The 22,192-nt window shown below is 45.8% G+C and overlaps 1 protein-coding gene across 1 annotated transcript in view; it reads left to right on the top strand.

The window, feature by feature from the left end:
• LOC147097659 (dedicator of cytokinesis protein 7-like) overlaps positions 1-22,192 on the top strand; it is a 169,192-nt gene that overhangs the window by 95,534 nt on the left and 51,466 nt on the right. Inside the window, 7 exon segments of the mRNA XM_085971655.1 lie at positions 4,056-4,231; positions 9,774-9,878; positions 11,703-11,792; positions 13,650-13,745; positions 18,486-18,626; positions 18,940-19,053; positions 21,728-21,898. Of these exon segments, the coding sequence (XP_085827781.1) occupies positions 4,056-4,231; positions 9,774-9,878; positions 11,703-11,792; positions 13,650-13,745; positions 18,486-18,626; positions 18,940-19,053; positions 21,728-21,898 (893 nt within the window).

The raw sequence follows: 22,192 nt of genomic DNA, 5'->3' as shown, positions 1-22,192 counted from the left end.
CAATATGCACTTGAAGTATCCATTATTAAACATGGACCAGGAATTTATAATGGAAATATAAAAATAAGGGCCGAATGTCTGACTTTGAAATAAGGACTGAATTTACATGTGCACTCCCTGGACCAATAATCTCTGTCCTCGAAACCCCATTTCACCTGAAGAATGCACATGCGACGCTACAGGAGATGGACTTGTGTGCCTGTGCTGTGCGTGCGTACGTGTACACACAATCTGGATTAATTTTTCGCAGCCCAAGAAGTAAACCTTGAAAACAAAAGTTATGAGTGCTTCAGGCAGGTGCGTAGTACAGCTTTTAATGGAATGCGATTTAACATCAAGAAACTGAACATTACAAACCGCTTGCAGTGCATTGGCCATGAACTTCCCTGACAGTGCATTCCAAGTTATTTTTCAATACGCTAGTGCAGAGAGCCCAAATTATATTCAAGCTATATCCACTTCACTCGGGCATCGATGTCACTAAGATCCGGGAGCAACTCTGCACGTTTGACAGGCAATGGCCGTTAAGGACGTTGTTATTTCAGTAATTGTATTCCTCTAAGTTATAAAATTATCTTCATCTATTGTCAAAAAGTGAACTTGAATTTCATTTTCGACTTGTATGGGGGAGTTTATTTTAGCTTTGGTACGCAATTGATTTAGATGTTGCTGTAACTGGCCACTGAGGATGGGATTGGTCAAGATAAGGTTGCACCGGTTGTGACGTGTCCCCACTGGGCAAATGACACGCGTGCAAACTAGCAGCGAAGAGCTTTGTTAACGGTCTGATCAGGCAGTAGCAGAAGTGTTCTGTGGGTGTAACAAAGGTTGGCTAACTGACGGGTCCGTGCTCACACTACCCTGGATCTTGGGTACCCAAAAGGACCATGGTCGGTCATTTCAGGCCCCCTGAACTCGCAGACATCCCATGATATTTTTCGATGAAAAAAGAAATAACAATAAGTTGATCATATATAAATAATTAATCATTTTCTCACTTACTGCAGTAACATAGAAACATTACATTTTGCTTCTCGTGCGCATTTTCAGGCCTAAATGATTCATCAGATAATGCAATGCCTGCTTTAGTTACATAAATAAATAAAAAGTGCTCAACAGCTAAATGGCAATTGGCAACACTGTTATCTGTTGGCAAAAATACGGCCTCCAGCTGAATAAATTCACTTCTTGTATTCAAGGCAATCATTTTATCTTTTGGCTACGAGTGCTAACATTCCTGTGGTTTATGGCATCATAGTTAGATTATTGAGCCTTCAGCTATTCCTGGGCACCCATTATTATTTCTATATATAAGAAGTATTATAACCTGGACACATTGTAGTAGTATCCTGCTTTCAGCATGCCCGAAAATTGGAATTCCTGTAATGTTGTGACAAGGATCTCAATGACGTGTAACTGTGGATGTGTGAAATTTTTATCACGTGTCCATTTGCACTGTGAAAATACCTCTGATTACGTATGATTATAGATTGCAAGATGGGTTCGGATGCAGAAGCTGTTTCGCCCATTTGATCTTATGCTTGCAGAATACCAACCCTGCCATCTGCCCATTTCGGCTGTTTTATTGTCCACTTGGACAGGCAAACAGGACCTTAGTTTGCATCTCAACCGATTGACAGCACCTCTGACACTGCCTTCTATTCCAAACCTTGCTCGAGGGAGTTAAACACACAATCTAGGCTGACACTTCAGTGTCATGTTGAAGGAGTGTTGGATTGCCAGAGGCGCCAGTCTTTAGATGAGACATTAAGCCTGTTGCAGTGTTTTAGGTGGTTGTTAAAGATCCTATGGCACTATTTGAAGATCAGGGAATTCTCCTGGGAAACATGTCCTCCCTCAACCAACACTACCAAAAACATTTTGATTGGTCATCCACCTCATTGGTGCTCATATGTTGGCCTTCATAGCGAGAGGATTCGAGTACAGGAGCAAGGATGTCTTGCTGCAGTTGTACAGAGCCTTGGTGAGACCACACCTTGAGTATTGTGTGCAGTTTTGGTCGCCTTATCTGAGGAAGGATGTTCTTGTCATGGAGGGAGTGCAGCGAAGATTCACCAGACTGATACCTGGGATGGCAGGAATGACGTATGAGGAGAGATTGGGTCGATTAGGCTTATATTCACAGATCACAGAATCACAGAAACCCCACAGTGCAGATAGAGGCCATTTCGGCCCATCGAGCCTGCACCGACACATATCCCACCCGATCCCTGTAACCCCTACACCAACACATATCCCACCCTATCCCCGTATTTAATCCCCCTAACACTAAGGGTCAATTTATCATAGCCAATCAACCTAACCCGCACATCTTTGGACTGTGGGAGGAAACCGGAGCACCTGGAGAAAACCCACGCAAACACGGGAAGAATGTGCAAACTCCACACAGACAGTCACCCGAGGCCGGATTCGAACCCGGGTCCCTGGTGCTGTGAGGCAACAGTGCTAACCACTATGCCACCGTGCTGGAGTTTAGAAGAATGAGAGGGGATCTCATTGAAACTTGTAAAATTCTAACAGGACTCGACAGACTAGATGCAGGAAGGATGTTCCCGATGGCGGGGGAGTCCAGAACCAGGGGTCACAGTCTAAGGATAATGGGTAAGCCATTTAGGACAGAGATGAGGAGGAATTTCTTCACCCAGAGAGTGGTGAACCTGTGGAATTCTCTACCACAGAAGACAGTTGAGGCTAATTCATTAAATATATTCACGAAGGAGTTAGATATATTTCAAGACTAAAGGGATCAAGGGATATGGGGAGAAGGCAGAGACAGGGTACTGAGTTTGGATGATCAGCCATGATCTCATTAAATGGCGGAGCAGGCTCGAGGGGCCGAATGGCCTACTCCTGCTCCTATCTTCTATGTTTCTATGTTTATGGGATCCTGTGCACCAAATGGCTGCTAAAGGTCACTGCACTGCAATTCTTTTTGTTCTCTGGCCGTGTCTTGAGCTGCCTAGTCCCTAAGCTCTGGAGTTCCCTTCCTAAACCTCTCCTCGTTCTTTAAAACCTACCTCTTTGACCAAGCTTTTGGCCATCTGTCCGTATATCTCCCTATGTGGCACGGTGTCAAATTTTGTTTAATGTTGCTATAAAGCTCCTTGGGATGTTTTACTACGTTAAAGGTGCTATATAAATGCAAGTTGTTCTTGTGGGTGATGCTCACAGCCCCATGTTTTGCCCCTAGTTGCTCTAGCATGGTGGCGTTGAACACTTCTCGTATGTGAGTGGTTTGAGAAATCTCTGAGAGGCACTGTATAAAATGAAAGTCTTTTTTTTCCCCCCCCTTTGCACTGAAGTATTAGCATAGATTATGCACTCGGAAGTCCTAGAGTTGGTGGGGGAACTCAGAACCACCATCTTCTGTCACGGGGTAAGACTGCTGACGTTGAGCCAAGCTGACAGATTTTGGCCTTCCAATCTGGTTTTGTGTCTGGAGAGAACATTTTGAAGTGCACAGCTTTAAGATGAAGAACTGGTGGTTACAGGTCTGTCACTAATGGTGGGAGCAATTTGAAAAGAAAGAAATACTTGCATTTCTATAGCGCCTTTCACGACCTCGGGACGTCCCAAAGCGCTTTACAGCCAATGAAGTACTTTTTGAAGTGTACCACTGTTGTAATGTAGGAAACGCGACAGCCAATTTGCGCACAGCAAGCTCCCACAAACAGCAATGTGATAACGACCAGAGAACCTGTTTTTAGGTGTTGGTTGAGGGATAAATATTGGCCCAGGACACGGGAGATCGCCCCTGCTCCTCTTCAACATCGTGGCATGGGATCTTTTACGTCCAGCTGAGAGGGCAGACAGGGCCTCAGTTTAATGAAAGGCGGCACCTCCAACAGCGCAGCACCTCAGTACTGTACTGGGAGTGTCGGCCTAGATTTTGTGCTCAATCCTTGGAGGGGATGAATGGCACGTTAAAGTGTGTTGCTTATGTATAACTTTTTCGACATTGCATTGTTACCAATACACAAAACAAACTCAAGTGACTAGCCAATCCTGCATATTGATTTATTCTCCTTTTGCAGGACCAAACAGCCCCTCATATGGAGGCCCCATTCAGTACGCCACCCTGTCTCGTGCCACTACCAGGCCTAGCAGCCTGAACCTATCTCGCTCAAAGAGCATCAGCAACAGCAATCCAGACCTTGCCACGACCCCAACAACGCCCGATGATGAGGTGAAAAAGATCATGGGTTGCAAAGTAAGTCCAAATGCTTACGCAGTGGAACTCTAAACCGAGATTACCGATACAGACATCAATGTGTTCGCCCCTCTACATTATCGATTCTACAGATAATGCCGTGTGTCTGTATGCTCCTGCCGATTACTGCAAGTATCACTCAGTGATTGCAGGCGGCTTAATGTGCTTACCCCAGTAGATTACTGATTCTATAGGTCTTGTGTGTGTGTGTGTGTGTGTGAGGGAGAGAGATCCTGCTGTTAATGGTGTGTTCCTGGAGATTACTGACCCTACAGACAACACTGTGTATGTTCCTGTAGATTACTCTCCCTACAGACTGCTGTATGTGTGACAACGCTGTGTATGTTCCTGTAGATTACTCTCCCCACAGACTGCTGTATGTGTGGCAACGCTGTGTGTATGTTCCTGTAGATTACTCTCCCTACAGACTGCTGTATGTGTGACAACGCTGTGTATGTTCCTGTAGATTACTCTCCCCACAGACTGCTGTATGTGTGGCAACGCTGTGTGTATGTTCCTGTAGATTACTCTCCCTACAGACTGCTGTATGTGTGACAACGCTGTGTATGTTCCTGTAGATTACTCTCCCCACAGACTGCTGTATGTGTGACAACGCTGTGTATGTTCCTGTAGATTACTCTCCCCACAGACTGCTGTATGTGTGGCAACGCTGTGTGTATGTTCCTGTAGATTACTCTCCCTGCAGACTGCTGTATGTGTGGCAACGCTGTGTGTATGTTCCTGTAGATTACTCTCCCCGCAGACTGCTGTATGTGTGGCAACACTGTGTGTATGTTCCTGTAGACCTCTGACCCTAAAGGCTTTGTACTGCTTTCTGTTTAAGGATTGTTTTGCTTTTCGCTGATTTAAATGACCTGTGTTGCTTGAAGCAAGAAACTCTTCTCAATAAACACTGCTACATGTAGGGTCCTCGCTGTTGAACATGTTTCAGTAATGATGCAGATGGGGAAAACTGAGTCACTTTAGAATAATGGACTTCACACAGGGATCTTGACAACCAGATATTTACATGAAGATATCACTGTTCTGGATTGATTGATCCGCAGCTATCCAATCTGTGGTAAATCCACTTAAAAGAATATTGCGATAAGGGAAGCCATTATAACGCCACCATGGAAGGGGAGGACTGTGTGACAGTCTTTGGAGAGGATGGGGCGTGCCCACGTCGCAAAGTCTCCGTGAGGGATGGAGAAGTAAGAGAAAGATCAGGGTGGCACTGAGTCTTGGGAAGGGTATCCCCACTTCATGGCATCCTGGGGAGAGAGGCTGTCTGCATCAGAGTCTCTGGGTGGGTGGTGGGGGGGGTAACTGGCAGCACACAGCATGCCTGCACCCTATTCCTGGGAGGAGGGCAGGACAATCTGTGTCACAGAGACTTGGGGTATCATTGAGGGTAACCCAGTGTCCGTGCTTTCAGTTCTTTTATTGATGGTGGGGTCCAGTTCTGATTGTTGGACACGGAAGGTGAGTTATCTGTTCTGATAACAGCGCAGTGCTGTAATACAAACAGCAAGGACCACACGTGCAGTGTTGTTTGTGGTTTACTTCATTTCTTGAAAGCTTTTCAACAGGGTTGCAGGTTCTTTTTAAAGATATTTTAGTACGGCTGATTATTAGCCCCTTCTGTGCTTGCTCTGTGGCCCCGTACTTGTGCAGCCCAACACATTCAATCCTCTCTCATCGGCAGCTTTTACTGTAAGTGCTGTAACACGGAGATCACTTCAGCAGCTCAGGAGTTGCAGGGATCACGGTTGTGGAGGTTCTGTTGCTTTTCTGTTTTTGGGGTAGAGGGGAATTGGAGTCCGATTTTTATGCGATGCCGATGTGTTCACAGAACATCTGCTCGTTTTCATCTGGACCTATTTTGGCGAGGGGTGAGGGTTGGGTCACAATGCTGTTGAAGTGGAGACCCGATGGATGATTGTAGACATTTTAATATATTGTGTGTAAACTCAGACTGTCTGCCCCATGTTTTCGTCAGGTTGCAATGTCTAAGACAGGACTGGACAGACTAGATGCAGGAAGGATGTTCCCGATGGCGGGGGAGTCCAGAACCAGGGGTCACAGTCTAAGGATAAAGGGTATGCCATTTAGGACAGAGATGAGGAGGAATTTCTTCACCCAGAGAGTGGTGAACCTGTGGAATTCTCCACCACAGAAGGCAGTTGAGGCCAATCCATTAAATATATTCAAGAAGGAGTTGGATATATTTCTTAAGGCTAAAGGGATCAAGGGATATGGGGAGAAAGCAGGGACAGGGTACTGAGTTTGGATGATCAGCCATGATCGCATTGAATGGCGGCGCGGGCTCGAGGGGCCGAATGGCCTACTCCTGCTCCTATCTTCTATGTTGAACACTAATTTTTCTGGTTTAATCCAGAAAATAAAGTTTAGTGATGAAATGGTTGTTTTAAAAAGAAAATGGAACTAAATATTCATAAAGCCATAGGAACAGATGGAGCCAAGCCAGAGGCACCAAAGGAAATGGCATTTTTCACAGCTCCTTAACTGCAGATCGGTACTGGAAGTCAAGGTTCTGTTCCAACCTGACCCTGGGAATTATAAGCTGGTTAATTTGGCATCTGTACTAATAAACATTCTGGACTCAGTTTGTAAGGAAGTAATTAGAGAAAATACAGATGATAATTGCAAGCCAGCCAGGCTGGTGAAAGCAGGCCATGTCTAATAAATGTCTTGAAATTCTTTAAGGGTATATCCAGATTAGTGTTTGGTGGTCGTGTGGGGAGATATTATGTGTCTTGAAATTCAGAAATATTTGGCGAAGCACCTTACAACATCGTAAAGTGAAAGATCTTGGGGTAAAGGAGAAATCTGCAAATTGGATATTGATAACTAGTAGGAAAATAATAATAGGAAATGATCAGATTGGTCCTGATGTTGAATGAGTTGGTTAATTTGGATGACCTTTTTATTTAATAGTCTTATTCGAAAAGATAAAGGAATTTACTGAACTGTGAAACTCTATCGGGAACAATGTCACATGTAACTTCATATGCCTTTCAATGATTGAAGGTTGAATTCTTCACGAAGGTGTTGCATGTTGCAGGTGACTGGGCTGCACTGGAAGCAAAAACAAAAAACCACGCCCACTAAAATTGTAGTCTCAGCGTTTGTTTTCTAACGATGAGGTCAAGTTCCCGTGTATTGTGTAGGGTTAAAAGGCAGCAGTGTGCTGAGAGGAGTGCAGTGTTTGTGGTTATCTTCTCCGGTGTTGTAAGCCAGATGTTGGATGTTAGCTTTTGCTGATGAAGTGAAGCCATTGCGCTCTGTTCTGCAGTGTGCTTGTTGTGCAGACTGTACCTGAACAAAGTGATCTTCAACTGGGGCGAATTCCTCACATGAGCCAGCACTGAACGGGGTAATGAACGCTGCAAATGATGCTTAATTCTGACCTTTCTGTCTCCAGGCTGTCAACATTCAAGGCTCAATGTTGAAATTCTTAATTGTTACATTGTGTTTAATCGTGGAGAGAAGGTGGCATTGCTGGTTTAAAAAACTGTGGCCCTTCTTTTACTGACAACCTGCCAGTTCTGGGTGCCCAGGTGGGACTGCAAGTTTGTCCATACGTGGGAAGATGGCCACGGACTGAGCCTTGATACATTGACCGCTCTGGGAATGAGGGATATCACGATAATACATTGCCTGTTCTCTGATGTACAGCATTCTATCATCAATTCATGTTCAAATTAAGATCTTGATATTGGAGTTGAGATGAAAATGAGAAGTTATAAATTTACTGACCAGCTGTCTTTCAGATTTCATGATTAGTGTTTTATGATTAGAATCATAGTATGTTACAGCATGGAAACCGGCCATTTGGTCCATCAAGTCTCTGGCGTTTTCCTAGATGTGAGCCACCTAGTCTAATCCCACTCTCCTGCCCACACCCTATACTTTTTAACATTCTTCTTTTTCAAGAAACAATCACATTTCCTTTTAAAAGATTTTACGGACTCTGTTTCATCAGTGGTTTAGAAAATTAGAAAAAATTTGGATTCATGTTGCTGCTGAGCCAAGTACTCCAGTCTGGGGTGGGGGGGTAAGTGAAATACTGAAATCCTAGTGAACATCCTTTCTGAACAGTGGGAGGGAGCATAAAAGCAGAACACAGAGACTAGTGTAGTATTACATTGGAATTAGATATTTCATTTTAATTTGAGATTATAGAAGCAGACAAGGACAAGGAAAGGCCATTTGCCCCATCAGAGCTTGGCCGTCTAGCCCTCTTACTTTCCCAGTCTACTATCCCACTGCACTGAATGTGTTAACGTTCCTTATTACTTAGATTTACATACTAATAGATCAGGAAACCAAAACCTGCGTTATCCATTTACAGGAAATTCCTTTTTATCCGGCACCAGCGTGGTGCCGGTTTATCAAAAAGTCTGGATTAGAGAGGTATAGTAAAAGGTACGAGAGTTCCGTACACAGCAACAAATCCAGGCTTCCCTGTTGCTTAGCAACAGGTGCAGGAACCCCGGCCACAGACCAAATATCCCTGTTGCTTAGCAACAAGTGCACAAACCCCAGTTACACAGCCACAGATCCAGGAACTGCCACTAATATGAAGTAAAACTTACCTGAACCTACTCCTGAATTTTGCCGGTTAACCGAGATTTCCGGTTATTTAGGTGCTGGTAAATCGAGAGTTTCCTGTAGTTGATTACAGCCTCAGACATTTTCTAGTCTGGAACCTTGTAACATCCCTACCCATTCAGATCGAGGTTACCAAGCTCTGTGGAATACAATGAAACCTCCAGTCCAGATGAAACATGAATCAAGGCAATTTGAGCACTGCAGTTAATGGTATAAATCCCAGAGGACATAGGGTAAAAATGAAGTTAGAAGCAAGGAGGGAAACCGGGGCAAATGTCCTCACCCAAAGGGAAATCGAATTGTGGAATAAGTTACTGGGAAACCTGTTGACGAGGACAGCCTAAATGGGTTCAATCGATAACTAGATGTGTTTCTGCAGAGAAGAGACAGAGAGGTACGGAAAGAGGATAGATAGATGGGATTGATCTACAAAAAGGAAATAGGCTTGCTTGCCTTAATGGCTATTCCTGTTCCAAAAATGTTTTCTTTTAAATGGTTATATACGTTTTTGGATGTATGAATTTCAAATGCTTTAATTCTGGCAGGCTTCTGCTGCTATCTGCCCAGCACTCCCAATGATGCCACGTAGATTAGTAGAGATCCTGTATTTTCATTGTGGTTTATTGGCTGGGATTTTGATGTTACATGTAAATCGGTGCTCACTTTCTAGTATTTCACTATGTGGCAAATCGCTGCGCGTAAGTTGGGTCAGGAGAAACGAGATGCAGGAGGTTCTCGAGCGAATTCAAAATGAACCTGGCCATTCTTTACGTACATCCATGATGGAAGGTGTATCGTGATATCCCTGCTGGGAGCCCCCTGTTCTCACTGTGAATGACTGTTGTACCTAGACTCTTGTTTACACTTTGTGTTTCCTCCTTGTCCTGCCTCCTTTACCTGCCAGGGGATCGATCGCTCTCACTCCTGGGTTAATTCTGCTTACGCTCCCGGCGGGCCAAAGGCTGTCTTGCGGAGAAACCATCCCAATTCAAGCTGTGATCTAAAGCAGGTGCAGAACTGGTGTTTTCATCTTAAAGCATTCATCAAAGCATCATCATCAATCTACACATTGATTGCTTTCTCATTTTGCCACTTTCTACCGGGACAGACAAGTGCAGTCCAAAAATCACATCTGATTCATTTGTTTTGTTTTCATTCCCTCCGTTCCACTGATAGGTGATGGGGGCAGCGCCTTCAGGAAAAGAATGCCGCAATTCCAACCCTAGGCCGTCTTTCTTCTGTCCACCCAATTAAGGCCAATCTGGTGCAGCTCCACATCCACCAGCCTCGTCTCAGCATCATTCTGTGATGTACCATTTGCCCAATCGCTCAACTATATGCAAACCATAAACCAAGCAGGGTCACGATCCAGAGTTGACATTGCCTGGCAAACTGGATCTGTGTCGAATCAGAATTCCCAGTCTCTGAGTTACTTGGTTCGAATGGGGAGAATGCACAAACATGAACCTGGTGTCATTTCCAAATAATATGATTTTAACAGGCTGGTAAACCAGTTCAGTAGCTGCTGTACTCCTGAATGTAGTGTTAGTTCCAGTGTGTACTTCTGATTCAGGCTGGGGATGGGTGAGCGTTATAGAAACTCCTATGAGATATTAACTTTTTGCCTCTCTAACAAGCTAGTCGAACCTCGACTCTTGTTATTGAGTAAAGGATGATATCGGTGAGAGAAAATATAGGAAGAGAGCAGCAGAGCCGTACCCTGCAACGGACTGGAGTGCGTCTCCAACTCCCAGCAGTCCAGCATATGCCATTCTGTCAGTGAATCTGTGCATCCCTGTACAGGGCTGTATAGTCCTGGAGACAGGTGTTCAATCCCTATAAACCAGGGTGTGCCAGGAATAATAGTTTCAGATTCCATAAACAATGGTCGGTGATTGTTTCACAACTCATTCAGAGTAGCACTGCAGGTTAATAAGGCCATAAAAAAAAATGCAAGCAAAGCACTGTGGGTTCATTTCTCGAGCAATCGAATTTAATAGAAGAGAGGTAATGTTATCCTGGTACCGAACCTTGGTTCGACCACACTTGGAGTACTGTGCATCATTCTGGTCTCCATATTACAAAAATGATATAGAGGGAGAAGGTGTAAAAAAAGATTTACAAGGGTGATACCAGAACTGGGAGGTTATACCTATCGGGAAAGATTGAACAGGCTGGGGCTCTTTTCTCTTGAAAAGAGAAGGCTGAGGGGTGACCTCATAGAAGTCTTTAAAATTATGAAGGGGTTTGTTTAATAGGGTAGACATAGAGATGATTCTACTTGTGGGGGAATCCCAAACTAGAGGTCATAAATATAAGATATTCACTAATAAACCCAGTAAGGAATTAAGGAAAACGCGTTTACCCAGAGAGTGATTAGAATGTGGAACTCGCTACCACAGGGAGTAGTTGAGGCGAATAGCACAGATACATTTAAGAGGAAGCTGGATAAGTACACAAGTGAGAAAGGAATAGAAGGTTATGCTGATAGGTTTAGAGGAGGTAGGGTGGGAGGAGGCTCGTGTGGAGAATAAACACCGGCATAGACCAGTTGGGCTGAATGGCCTGTTTCTGTGTAATGTTCAAGATGTACACAAAGCAGGAACATCTCTGTCAGAGAATCTCCACATCCTCCCCATGAAAATCGGCTCATCAGTTTAGTAGTGCCTTCTGTTGGCATTACACCAGCAGGAAAGCATATATTGGGCCTGGGTTATCTCCATCCCTCATTCCTGTTTCATACTGACTGTTTATCTTATACTCACCATCTCATTTTTTCCCCATCCACTAATACCTGTTCTACGCCATCTTGCTCCCGCCCCTCATTTCACAGGCAGATGAGCGGAGTCCCAACCGCATGTCCGCATTTATGGAAGGCTTCACTCATTCACAACAAGGTCAACCAAGATTTTCAACAAAAAAGGTAGACCAAAAACGTCTGTGGTTTGCAATAAATTGGCGAAGTGACGAATACCCTTGCATATGGTGAGGTTTAAGATGGTGACGGTTTGTAAGGAGAGTACTTGCCAAATATTTAGCCAGTGCTTTCCTGTAAGTTCAATAATGTGACTGTCCAAATGCTCTCGGGGCTGTGAGGGACACTTTCAGACAATTATAGATCTGAGCTCAGGTCAGGGTGATGCATCCGCACAATTTAAAATGACCATTAAGAAGGTATTTTGGTTTCCAAATGACATAGGGCAAAGATTATACTGGCCTGATGAACAGGAGAGGTTCTGATGTCCAAATGCTCTCTGACCTCTTTAGTCTCATCCTTCCCCCCCCCCCCCCATGTGCTCCTATTGCAGCACTATACTGTTTCGCTCTGTGACTGCTCCTGAGTACAAGTGACGGAGGTCACTCGGAAATCCCACCCGAGCTTATCGTTTGGCCAGTTCCCGAGATGTAACAAAGCCGTCACGCAGCGCTCCCTCCACCCACCTGTAAAACTGGCGATCCGCCAGCTGCGGAGAGCAGAGTTAAAATAGTTGTCGGAATTCAAACTCCAACCTGAGCCCCTTGAGTGGGAGTCGGTGTTCCAGCGCAACAGCTAGTGGGTCTCCTGAATGTGAGTACAACACTCCCCCACAGGACCTAATGGATTCCTTAATGGGAGGCCAGTGTTCCACCGCATGTTCAGATTTGGATACACCCGTTAGATATATTTATATTTAACTTTTCTTTTTAATCAGCCACATCTCGAATGCAGGTGAGCAGTGCTCCTATTTCAGTACTGTGGGTCCACCCATTCCGTATCACTGTTTGGTGGTCTTTATACTTGCAGGGGCAGCTACATTTATATAACGCCCACCACTGCGGCCCAGTAGTGTGCTGGTTTGATGAAGGGACAGAAGCACCATTTTCCAGCAGCACTCACTTGGGTCTCGGAGCCGTCCCAATGACTGGCCCTCCAAATATTCAAGAAATATAAATTGTAAAATGTATTTACAAAATAAGTCCGGTGATGCGGCGTTTTATAATGGCAGGAACATCCTACCAGGCGACGCAGTATTCTGCTGCTGAGGTGGAGCTGTGTGTAAATTGGTTTGTCCCATTTAAGCCAAGAAAGTCTAAATTGCTGTAAGCAAACCCAGTCGGAGGTCAGGGAACTTTGCAGATTGGAGTGTAGTTGTCAGCTTAAAGTTGCAGCTGAGAGGCCCCAGCATTTTTAAGGCTGTTTTGGATCTGTACCAAAGGATGGCCTCTGTTGGGGGGAAAAAAGAAAGACTTGCATTTCTATAGCGCTTTTCATGACCACCGGAAGTCCCAAAGCGCTTTACAGCCAATGAGGTACTTTTTGAAGTGCAGTCACTGTTGTAATGTAGAGAAAGCGGCAGCCAATTTGTGCACAGCAAGCTCCCACAAACAGCAATGTGATAATGACCAGATAATCAGTTTTAGTGATGGTGATTGAGGGATAAATATTGGCCCAGGACACCGGGGAGAATTCCCCAACTTCTTTTCGAAATAGTGCCCTGGGATCTTTTACGTCCGCCTGAGAGCAGCTGAGGTTTAACGTCTCATCTGAAAGACGGCACTTCCGACAGTGCAGCGCTCCCTCAGCACCGCACTGGGAGTGTCAGCCTAGATTTTTGTGCTCAAGTCTCTGGAGTGGGACTTGATCCCACAACCTTCTGACTCAGAGGCGAGAGAGAGTGCTGCCCACGGAGCCACGGTTCACACTTGAGTTAACATCCTGCTTTTAATCAATGAATAAATGATGTATGTATCTTTTTCAACTGGTCTCTTCAGTGTAGTAACTGTTGTTTGTATTGTGTAGCTGCTCCACGAGGAGCTGGCCTTGCAGTGGGTCGTCAGCACCAGCACCGTGCGAGAGGCAGCCTTGCAGCAGGCCTGGTTTTTCTTTCAGCTGATGGTAAGTGTTGGCGATGATTCAGCAGCCCTTCGTCACACACATTCACTCAATTAGTCTGAAGTGGGAGCGGGAAGAAGGTGACGCAAAATCCCGACGGCTTCGAGTCTATTCAAGGGCGTTGTGAGTGTATCTAATTCTGCAAACTGTCTGCTTTCTTCAAGAATTGCAGTGGTTTAGACAGATTCATTGTCATTTACTCACATCCCACCTGTTCTAAAAGCAGGATATGCGCAGCAATCCATCAGCATCTGACCAGAGGGAAAAAATAGACTCTTTAACTTTTCGAGTAGATGACTCTCCTCACAACGAGCCTATGGATGTAGGCCCCAACCCGAAAAGTTAACCAGTCTTTCTTTTCAAGTCCTAGATGCTGACAGACGATCTGGAGATCTCTAGTAATTTTGCTTTTTATTTTGGATTTCTAGCATTTGCCAGCTTATTTTTTTATTCTTGCTCCCCATTACATGGGGACTGTCCCTGACACAACACCCCATTACACAGGGACTGTCCCTGACACAACACCCCATTACACAAGGACTGTCCCTAACACAACACCCCATTACACAGGGACTGTCCCTGACACAACACCCCATTACACAGGGACTGTCCCTGACACAACACCTCATTACACAGGGACTGTCCCTGACACAACACCCCATTACACAGGGACTGTCCCTGACACAACACCCCATTACACAGGGACTGTCCCTGACTGACACAACACCCCATTACACGGGGACTGTCCCTGACACAACACCCCATTACACAGGGACTGTCCCTGACACAACACCCCATTACACAGGGACTGTCCCTGACACAACACCCCATTACACAAGGACTGTCCCTGACACAACACCCCATTACACAGGGACTGTCCCTGACACAACACCCCATTACACAGGGACTGTCCCTGACACAACACCCCATTACACAGGGACTGTCCCTGACACAACACCCCATTACACAGGGACTGTCCCTGACACAACACCCCATTACACAGGGACTGTCCCTGACTGACACAACACCCCATTACACAGGGACTGTCCCTGACACAACACCCCATTACACGGGGACTGTCCCTGACACAACACCCCATTACACAGGGACTGCCCCTGACACAACACCCCATTACACAGGGACTGTCCCTGACTGACACAACACCCCATTACACAGGGACTGTCCCTGACACGACACCCCATTACACAGGGACTGTCCCTGACACAACACCCCATTACACAGGGACTGTCCCTGACTGACACAACACCCCATTACACAGGGACTGTCCCTGACACAACACCCCATTACACGGGGACTGTCCCTGACACGACTCCCCATTACACAGGGACTGTCCCTGACACAACACCCCATTACACAGGGACTGTCCCTGACTGACACAACACCCCATTACACGGGGACTGTCCCTGACACAACACCCCATTACACAGGGACTGTCCCTGACACGACACCCCATTACACAGGGACTGTCCCTGACACAACACCCCATTACACAGGGACTGTCCCTGACACAACACCCCATTACACAGGGACTGTCCCTGACTGACACAACACCCCATTACACAGGGACTGTCCCTGACACAACACCCCATTACACAGGGACTGTCCCTGACACAACACCCCATTACACAGGGACTGTCCCTGACTGACACAACACCCCATTACACAGGGACTGTCCCTGACTGACACAACACCCCATTACACAGGGACTGTCACTGACTGACAATACTGCAATACCTTGGCACTGTAGTCTGTCACTGACTGGCATTGCACCCTGTTACAGTGGGGTTCTCACTGAAGCTACATTTCTATTTGCCTGATGCCACAGCAGTTGAGCGATGCCACTACAGCTGACCAGCTACCTTTGGTGTATGAAAGACGACGTGTGTGACAGACAAAGAGATTTGTGAAACGTCATTTATTGTGGAGATTCCTGTTTAACTTTTCTCAGCGCTTTATCACCAGTGAGAGCACAGGCTGATTACTCACAGAATGGATCATTACTGGGGTGTGGAGGGAGCAGGGGGAGTAGAAAAAGTTGAACTTCAAATTCAAAATATTAAACTTGCATCTAGTCTCGCCCAGTAAAGGTGCTGCAATTGCCCTCAGCACCTCCTGGACTAGAGAAGGAATAAATCAGCGCTGGTTCCTGTTCTTGGTGCTATCCGGTGACCCTCTCCTGGGCGGTGAGCATGTGTTGACATTGGCTGAAGATAAGCTGGGCTCAGCCAACCCTCTCCGTTGACAGGATGCTGCAGTTATTGTTTGGACCACATGGCAGGAGGCACACAAATAGCTTGGTAGATTCTAGCCATCTTATTCCGCACCCCCCCCCCCCCCCGCCTCTTTCTCAGTACTCGCATGATGAGATTGGTAATTCGGTGAAGCGTGTGATTGAACTGTGTCCCACCACTTAGCAATGCTGTACTTTGGTACTTGCGTTCCTGGCTCCATTCACATTAGATGTTCTCATTCATTCTCATGGAGCTTAGCCAATGTGGGCAAATGCCTGCCACATCGATCACTAGGGGGAAAGGTAGGGCAACTAAAGTCAGAGCTCCCTTGATGACGCTAGAGAGTAAGATGAAGCAGAAAAAGAGCGCGTATGACAGATGTCAGGTCGAGAATACATCCGAGAATCTGGCTAAATATAGAAAGTTCAGAGGAGAAGTGAAAAAGAAAATAAGAGGGGCAAAGAGAGGGTATGAGAATAAAATGGCAGCTAACATAAAAAGTAATCCAAAAGTCTTCTATCGGCATATAAGTAGTAAACGGGTAGTAAGAGGAGGGGTGGGGCCGATGGGGGACCAAAAGGAGACCTACACATGGAGGCAGAGGGTATGATTGAGGTGCTAAATGATTACTTTGCATCTGCCTTCACCAAGGAAGAAGATGTTGCCATAGACGTAGTGAAGGATGAGGTAGCGGCGATACTGGATGGGATAAAAATTGATGAAGAGGAGGTACTAGAAAGGCTGGCTGTACTTAAAGTAGATAAGTCACCAGGACCAAATGGGATGCATCCTAGGACGCTGAGGGAAATGAAGGAAGAAATTGCGGAGGTACTGACCATAATCTTCCGATCCTCCTTAGAAACGGGGGTGGTGCCAGAGGACTGGAGAATTGCAAATGTTACACCCTTGTTCAAAAAAGGGTGTAAGGATAAACCCAGCAACTACAGGCCAGTCAGTTTAACTTCAGTAGTGGGGAAGCTTTTAGAAACAATAATCAGGGACAAAATTAACACTCACTTGGACAAGTGTGGATTAATTAAGGAAGTCAGCACGGATTTGTTAAAGGCAAATCGTGTTTAACCAACTTGCTCGAATTCTTTGATGAGGTAACAGAGGGTTGACGTGGTGTACATGGATTTCCAAAAGGCGTTCGACAAAGTGCCACATAATAGGCTTTCCAGCAAAGTTGAAGCCCATGGAATAAAAGGGACAGTGGCAGCATGGATACAAAATTGGCTGAGTGACAGGAAACAGAGAGTAGTGGTGAACGGTTGTTTTTTGGACTGGAGGAAAATACAGTGGCGTTCCCCAGGGGTTGGTTCTAGGACCACTGCTTTTTTTGATATATATTAATGACTTGAATGTGAGTGTACAGGGCACAATTTCAAAATTTGCAGATGGAACAAAACTTGGAAGTATAGTGAACAGTGAGGAGGATAGTGATAGACTTCAAGAGGACATAGACAGGCTGGTGGAATGGGCGGACACGTGGCAGATGAAATTTAACGCAGAAAAGTGTAAAGTGATACATTTTGGTAGAAAGAATGAAACAAGGAAATATAAACTAAATGGTGCAATCCTAAAGGGGGTTCATGAAGAGAGAGACCATGGGGTATGTGTGCACAAATCGTTGAAGGTGGCAGGGCAGGTTGAGAAAGCATTTAAAAAAGCTTACGGGATCCTGGGCTTCATGAATAGAGGTATAGAGTACAAAAGCAAGGAAGTTATGAAGAACCTGTATAAAACACTGGTTCGGCCACAACTGGAGTATTGTGTCTAATTCTGGGCACCGCACTTTAGGAAATATGTGAAGGCCTTAGAGAGGGTGCAGAATGATTCTAGGAATGAAGGACTTAAGTTATGTGGATAGACTGGAGAAGCTGGGGTTGTTCTCCTTAGAGCAGAGAAGATTGAGAGGAGATTTGATAGAGGTGTTCAAAATCATGAGGGGTCTAGACAGAGCAGACAGAGAGAAACTGTTCCCATTGGCAGAAGGGTCGAGGACTAGAGGACACAGATTTAAGGTGATTGGCAGAAGAATCAAAGGCAACATGAGGAAAAACTGTTTTACTCAGCGAGTGGTTAGGATCTGGAATGAAATGCCTGAAAGGGAGGCAGACTCAATCACAGCTTTCAAAAGGGATTTGGATAAGTACCTGAAGGAAAAAAATTGCAGGCCTACAGGGAAAGGGAGTGGGAGTAGCTGAAGTGCTGTTGCAGAGAGCTGGCACGGGCCGAATGGCCGCCTTGCGTGCTGTAACCATTCTATGATCAACATCTCCCCCTCGGCCCTGCTGAGATTAGCAACATCATGGGCGCCAACCCCTATTCTACCACTTTGTGCATAATGCATTGTGGTTTCTCATCGACTAGTGTGAATGTTATGTGCAGTAAAACGATCCTTCTGTTTAACCTTGTATAAGAATGCTTCTGGAGACCCCCCCCCCCCCCCTCGCAATGTGCTGACTTTGTTGTGTATGTTTTGAAATAGGTGAAAAGTATGGGCCACCACCTCCATCTTTCAGACCGGCTTGAGACCCTACGGAAAATGAGATTCCCGGAGAGATTTGTAGATGATATAACGGCTTTAGCCAGCATGATCACTGTAGACATTGTCAGCAGGTACCAGAAGGTAAAGGTTTAACTATTCTTAAAGTAATTTAACATTTTACACCAGTTAATATTTTCAACAGAACTCCGGGAAGGTGGGGGGCAGGGGGGGCGGACGTGGGTGTGGGGGGAGGTGCTCCTGGATACGGCCAGCTCCAGCAGCCTATGGACAGCTCAGATGCTCCTGTATCCGTAACTGCAGCCTGCAATGAATAACGTGGGCAGTTGTTTTTGGAAATCAACTTCTGAGGCTGTGAATGCTTTTGGTGTTATGAGCTGTTTGTCTTGATATATTTATGATATACCTTGTGTGTGTGTGTGTACATCTTTTTCAGGATATCGAGTTGGTGGAACGGCTGAATACCAGCTTGGCGTTCTTCCTCAATGATTTACTCTCCCTGATTGACCGAGGATATGTTTTCAGTCTCATCCGCATGTACTACAAACAGGTACTGTGTTGCATACTGAAGCCACGAGAATAGCTGGGTGGAGTTTCTGCTTCACGAGTTGCATGCACGAGCCCTGAGTTATCTCCGTGCCACTGGATGATATCACTTGGGTGGGAACTTCCATTTGTCCGAGACTTGGGGCTGCTACATCCTACTGGATAACAGGTGCTGTAGTACACCACAGGGTTTCCATTGCTTTTGGGGGTCTCTAGTGGTGGATGCCCATTAGAGAAGTGGTTCTCAAACTATTTTGGTTGAAGGACCCCTTTTCAAATCGATTAATAATCACGGACCCCCCCATCTAAATTATAATACTATACAATAATCATAATATGGAAGTTCTACATGTAAAGAGTGTTTTAATAATGCTTTTAAGAAAACAGGTATTTACTTACAGATATCAGTGAGATGGGTGTGCCTGCTTCTCACACCAGTTCTGGGTACTCCGCAGCAACAGATGATGGCCACCATTAGTCACTCAGTGCTGGACAGTTTTTAAAGCCGTCAGCAGGCTGGCCAAGGTGAGTGAGGGCACGAGCGCCCATGTACATGCTGGGTTGCTGCTGGAAGCACGACTCACCGCCATACTGTCCCACTGGCATGTTCTGTAACAGCTGCACTGTGGGATTGTGCGTTTTTGCGCGAACACGTTCAGGCAGGTGTTTGAAAGGCCCCACAGGCGCTCTGATCACGTGTCGGGGGCGCCAGGGAGAGGAATCGGCTCGACCGGCAGGGAGCGGTGGTTGCAAAGTGAGTGAGAGCTGTGGGCCTCTGTGAGGAGGCGGGCTCAACCGTTGAGAGTAATTCGCAAGAAGTGAATCAGTGTCGGTTTTATAAAGAGGAGCAGGCTTGAAATTACCTCTGGCCGCGGACCCTCTGGAAAGTCGCTATCTCGAAGGACCCCAGTTTGAGAAACGCTGCATTAGAACACCAAGCTTGCCTAAAATATACGCAAGGATCTGAATGTTTTGATACAGTCTGCTCCTTGTGCATTCCAACAATAAGCTTATCTCTCACCCCTGGATATTTGTGTTTTGGCCCTTGACGCTGTTACTGGCTGTGAACGGATGCCCAGTACTTCAGCAAGAATGAAGAAGCTGGCGGATAGGAGCGTGCAACTGAGGACAGGTGATTTGATTAATAGTTCAAAGGCAAAACACTGCGGATGCTGGAAATCTGAAATATAAACACAACCTGCTGGAAATACTCAGCAGGTCAGGCAGCATCTGTGGAGAGAGAAACAGAGTTCACGTTTCAGCTCGATGACCTTTCCTCAGAACTGGAACATTTTCGGTTCGGATTAAAAGTTTGTCTGTTTCCAAATCCATTGCCAGCATTTTTTTTTTTTCATTTCACCTAATTTTCTTCAAGTTTTTGCACAACGATGGCCGAGACATAGAGGAGAAGAGATTGCTCCCAATCCGATTGACAGACAACAGCAGGGGATCCCCGCAGCTTATGTCGCCCGAATATTTGATGATATTGGCCCAGAAATTAGGTTCGGGGGCTTGCCGCGCGTGCAAGCCCCCGATGTGCACTTAACCGGCGCGCCGACAGCTGAAGCCTGGGCCTGCTTGGAATTCCTGTCACTGGCCCGGTTCAGCTGTTGGCGCGCTGTGCTTACCTGATCCAGCGGCGTAGTTAGTTCGATGTGCCGGCTGGGATCAGGTGAGCACTGGGCAGCCAATCAGGGGAGGGGAAACTTCATTCATGAGTTTGATAGTAAGAACTGTCAAACTCATGAAAACTACGGGCGCCCAAAACACTACTTAAACTTAAATAAAATTTTAAAAAACATCCCACTAATTAAATGAACTATAAATAACTTTAAAAAACTATTTTAAACAATTAATCAAATTTTTGAAAAAAATAATTTAAAAAAAAATCGGGTCTAAAAATACACTTACCTTACTGTAAAGTCCTTAAAAACAATAAAGCTGTGGAAAAAATGTTATAATTTTAAATAATAGACCACTTACCTTAAAGAATCAAGTCCTTACGTCTCCTTTTTACATTTCTAAAAAGTTAGGCCCTTACACACGGGCAAACCTGTAAAAAAAAAGAAGGACGTTCAACGCGTGCGCGCAGAGTCCTGCGCACACGCGTTAGACCTCTGAACCCCTTGGAGGAAATGCCGGTTTCCCGCGCATGCGCTGTGCATGCAAGAAACCGGCACTTCCATCGGGTCAACGCGTGAGTGCCCCGTCCGTACTCACGCGTTGGGACCCGAAGTACTGGGCCATTAGATTGAGGAAATGGAGTGTCCTTCCAAATGAGCGCTGCCTAGCACCCACTTGTGGTAGAATAAGTGCCCCTAACGTCCCTTCCTATAAAGGCAGCGTTTTTCAATCCAAATGTTTCTATTTCTACGGAAGAAAAGTTGCAGACAATTCTTCCCTCTTCGTTCTGCTCTGATCTTGCCACGTATGGTGTAGGTCAGAATTTGAACTCCTGTCACAGGGGAAGCGAGGGGATCTGATCTTGAAGAATGCTGAGCTATGGTTTGGAACTGACTTAGGTGCCACAGCCTCTCTTTTGGGCGATTGATTCCATTCCAGTGACGAGGGAGGATTTTGTACATCGGATTAACTTAGTTATACCGATGCTAAGTCGGGGTCGGTCCAGGCCTGAGTTAATGCTCTTTGTGTGTTTCTTTCCCTTCTCCCATCTAAAGGTCAGTATTAAACTGCAGACTGCGCAGAACCCAAATGCCCTCATTGCTCTACGACTGGACTTCATTCGCATTATCTGCAGCCACGAGCACTACATCACGCTGAATCTCCCGTGCAGCACACTGTCCCCCCCTGCATCCCCGTCCCCATCGGTCTCCTCAGCTACCTCCCAGGTAAGCACCTTCTTGACGGTGCCCCTTCAAACCCCATTAATAGGTTTGAGCAGAGTGGCACCAACAAGAGGTTTAAACACAAATCTAAAATAACTGACAAAAGAACCAGAGGGGGGGGATGAGGAGAATTTGTTTTACACAGCGAGTTATTATGACCTGGAATGCACTGGGTGGTGGAAGCAAATTCAATCGTAACTTTCAAAAGTGAATTGGATAAATACGTGAAGTAGAGAAAATTGCAGGGGTATGGGGAAAGAGCGGGGGGACTGGGCCTAACTGGGCAGCTCTTTCAAA

Source organism: Somniosus microcephalus, chromosome 31, assembly GCF_052327205.1.
Source record: "Somniosus microcephalus isolate GS21.2 chromosome 31, FLI_Smic_1.0, whole genome shotgun sequence".
Taxonomy (NCBI): Eukaryota; Metazoa; Chordata; class Chondrichthyes; order Squaliformes; family Somniosidae; genus Somniosus; species Somniosus microcephalus.
This window is presented reverse-complemented; position numbering and strand designations above follow the sequence as displayed.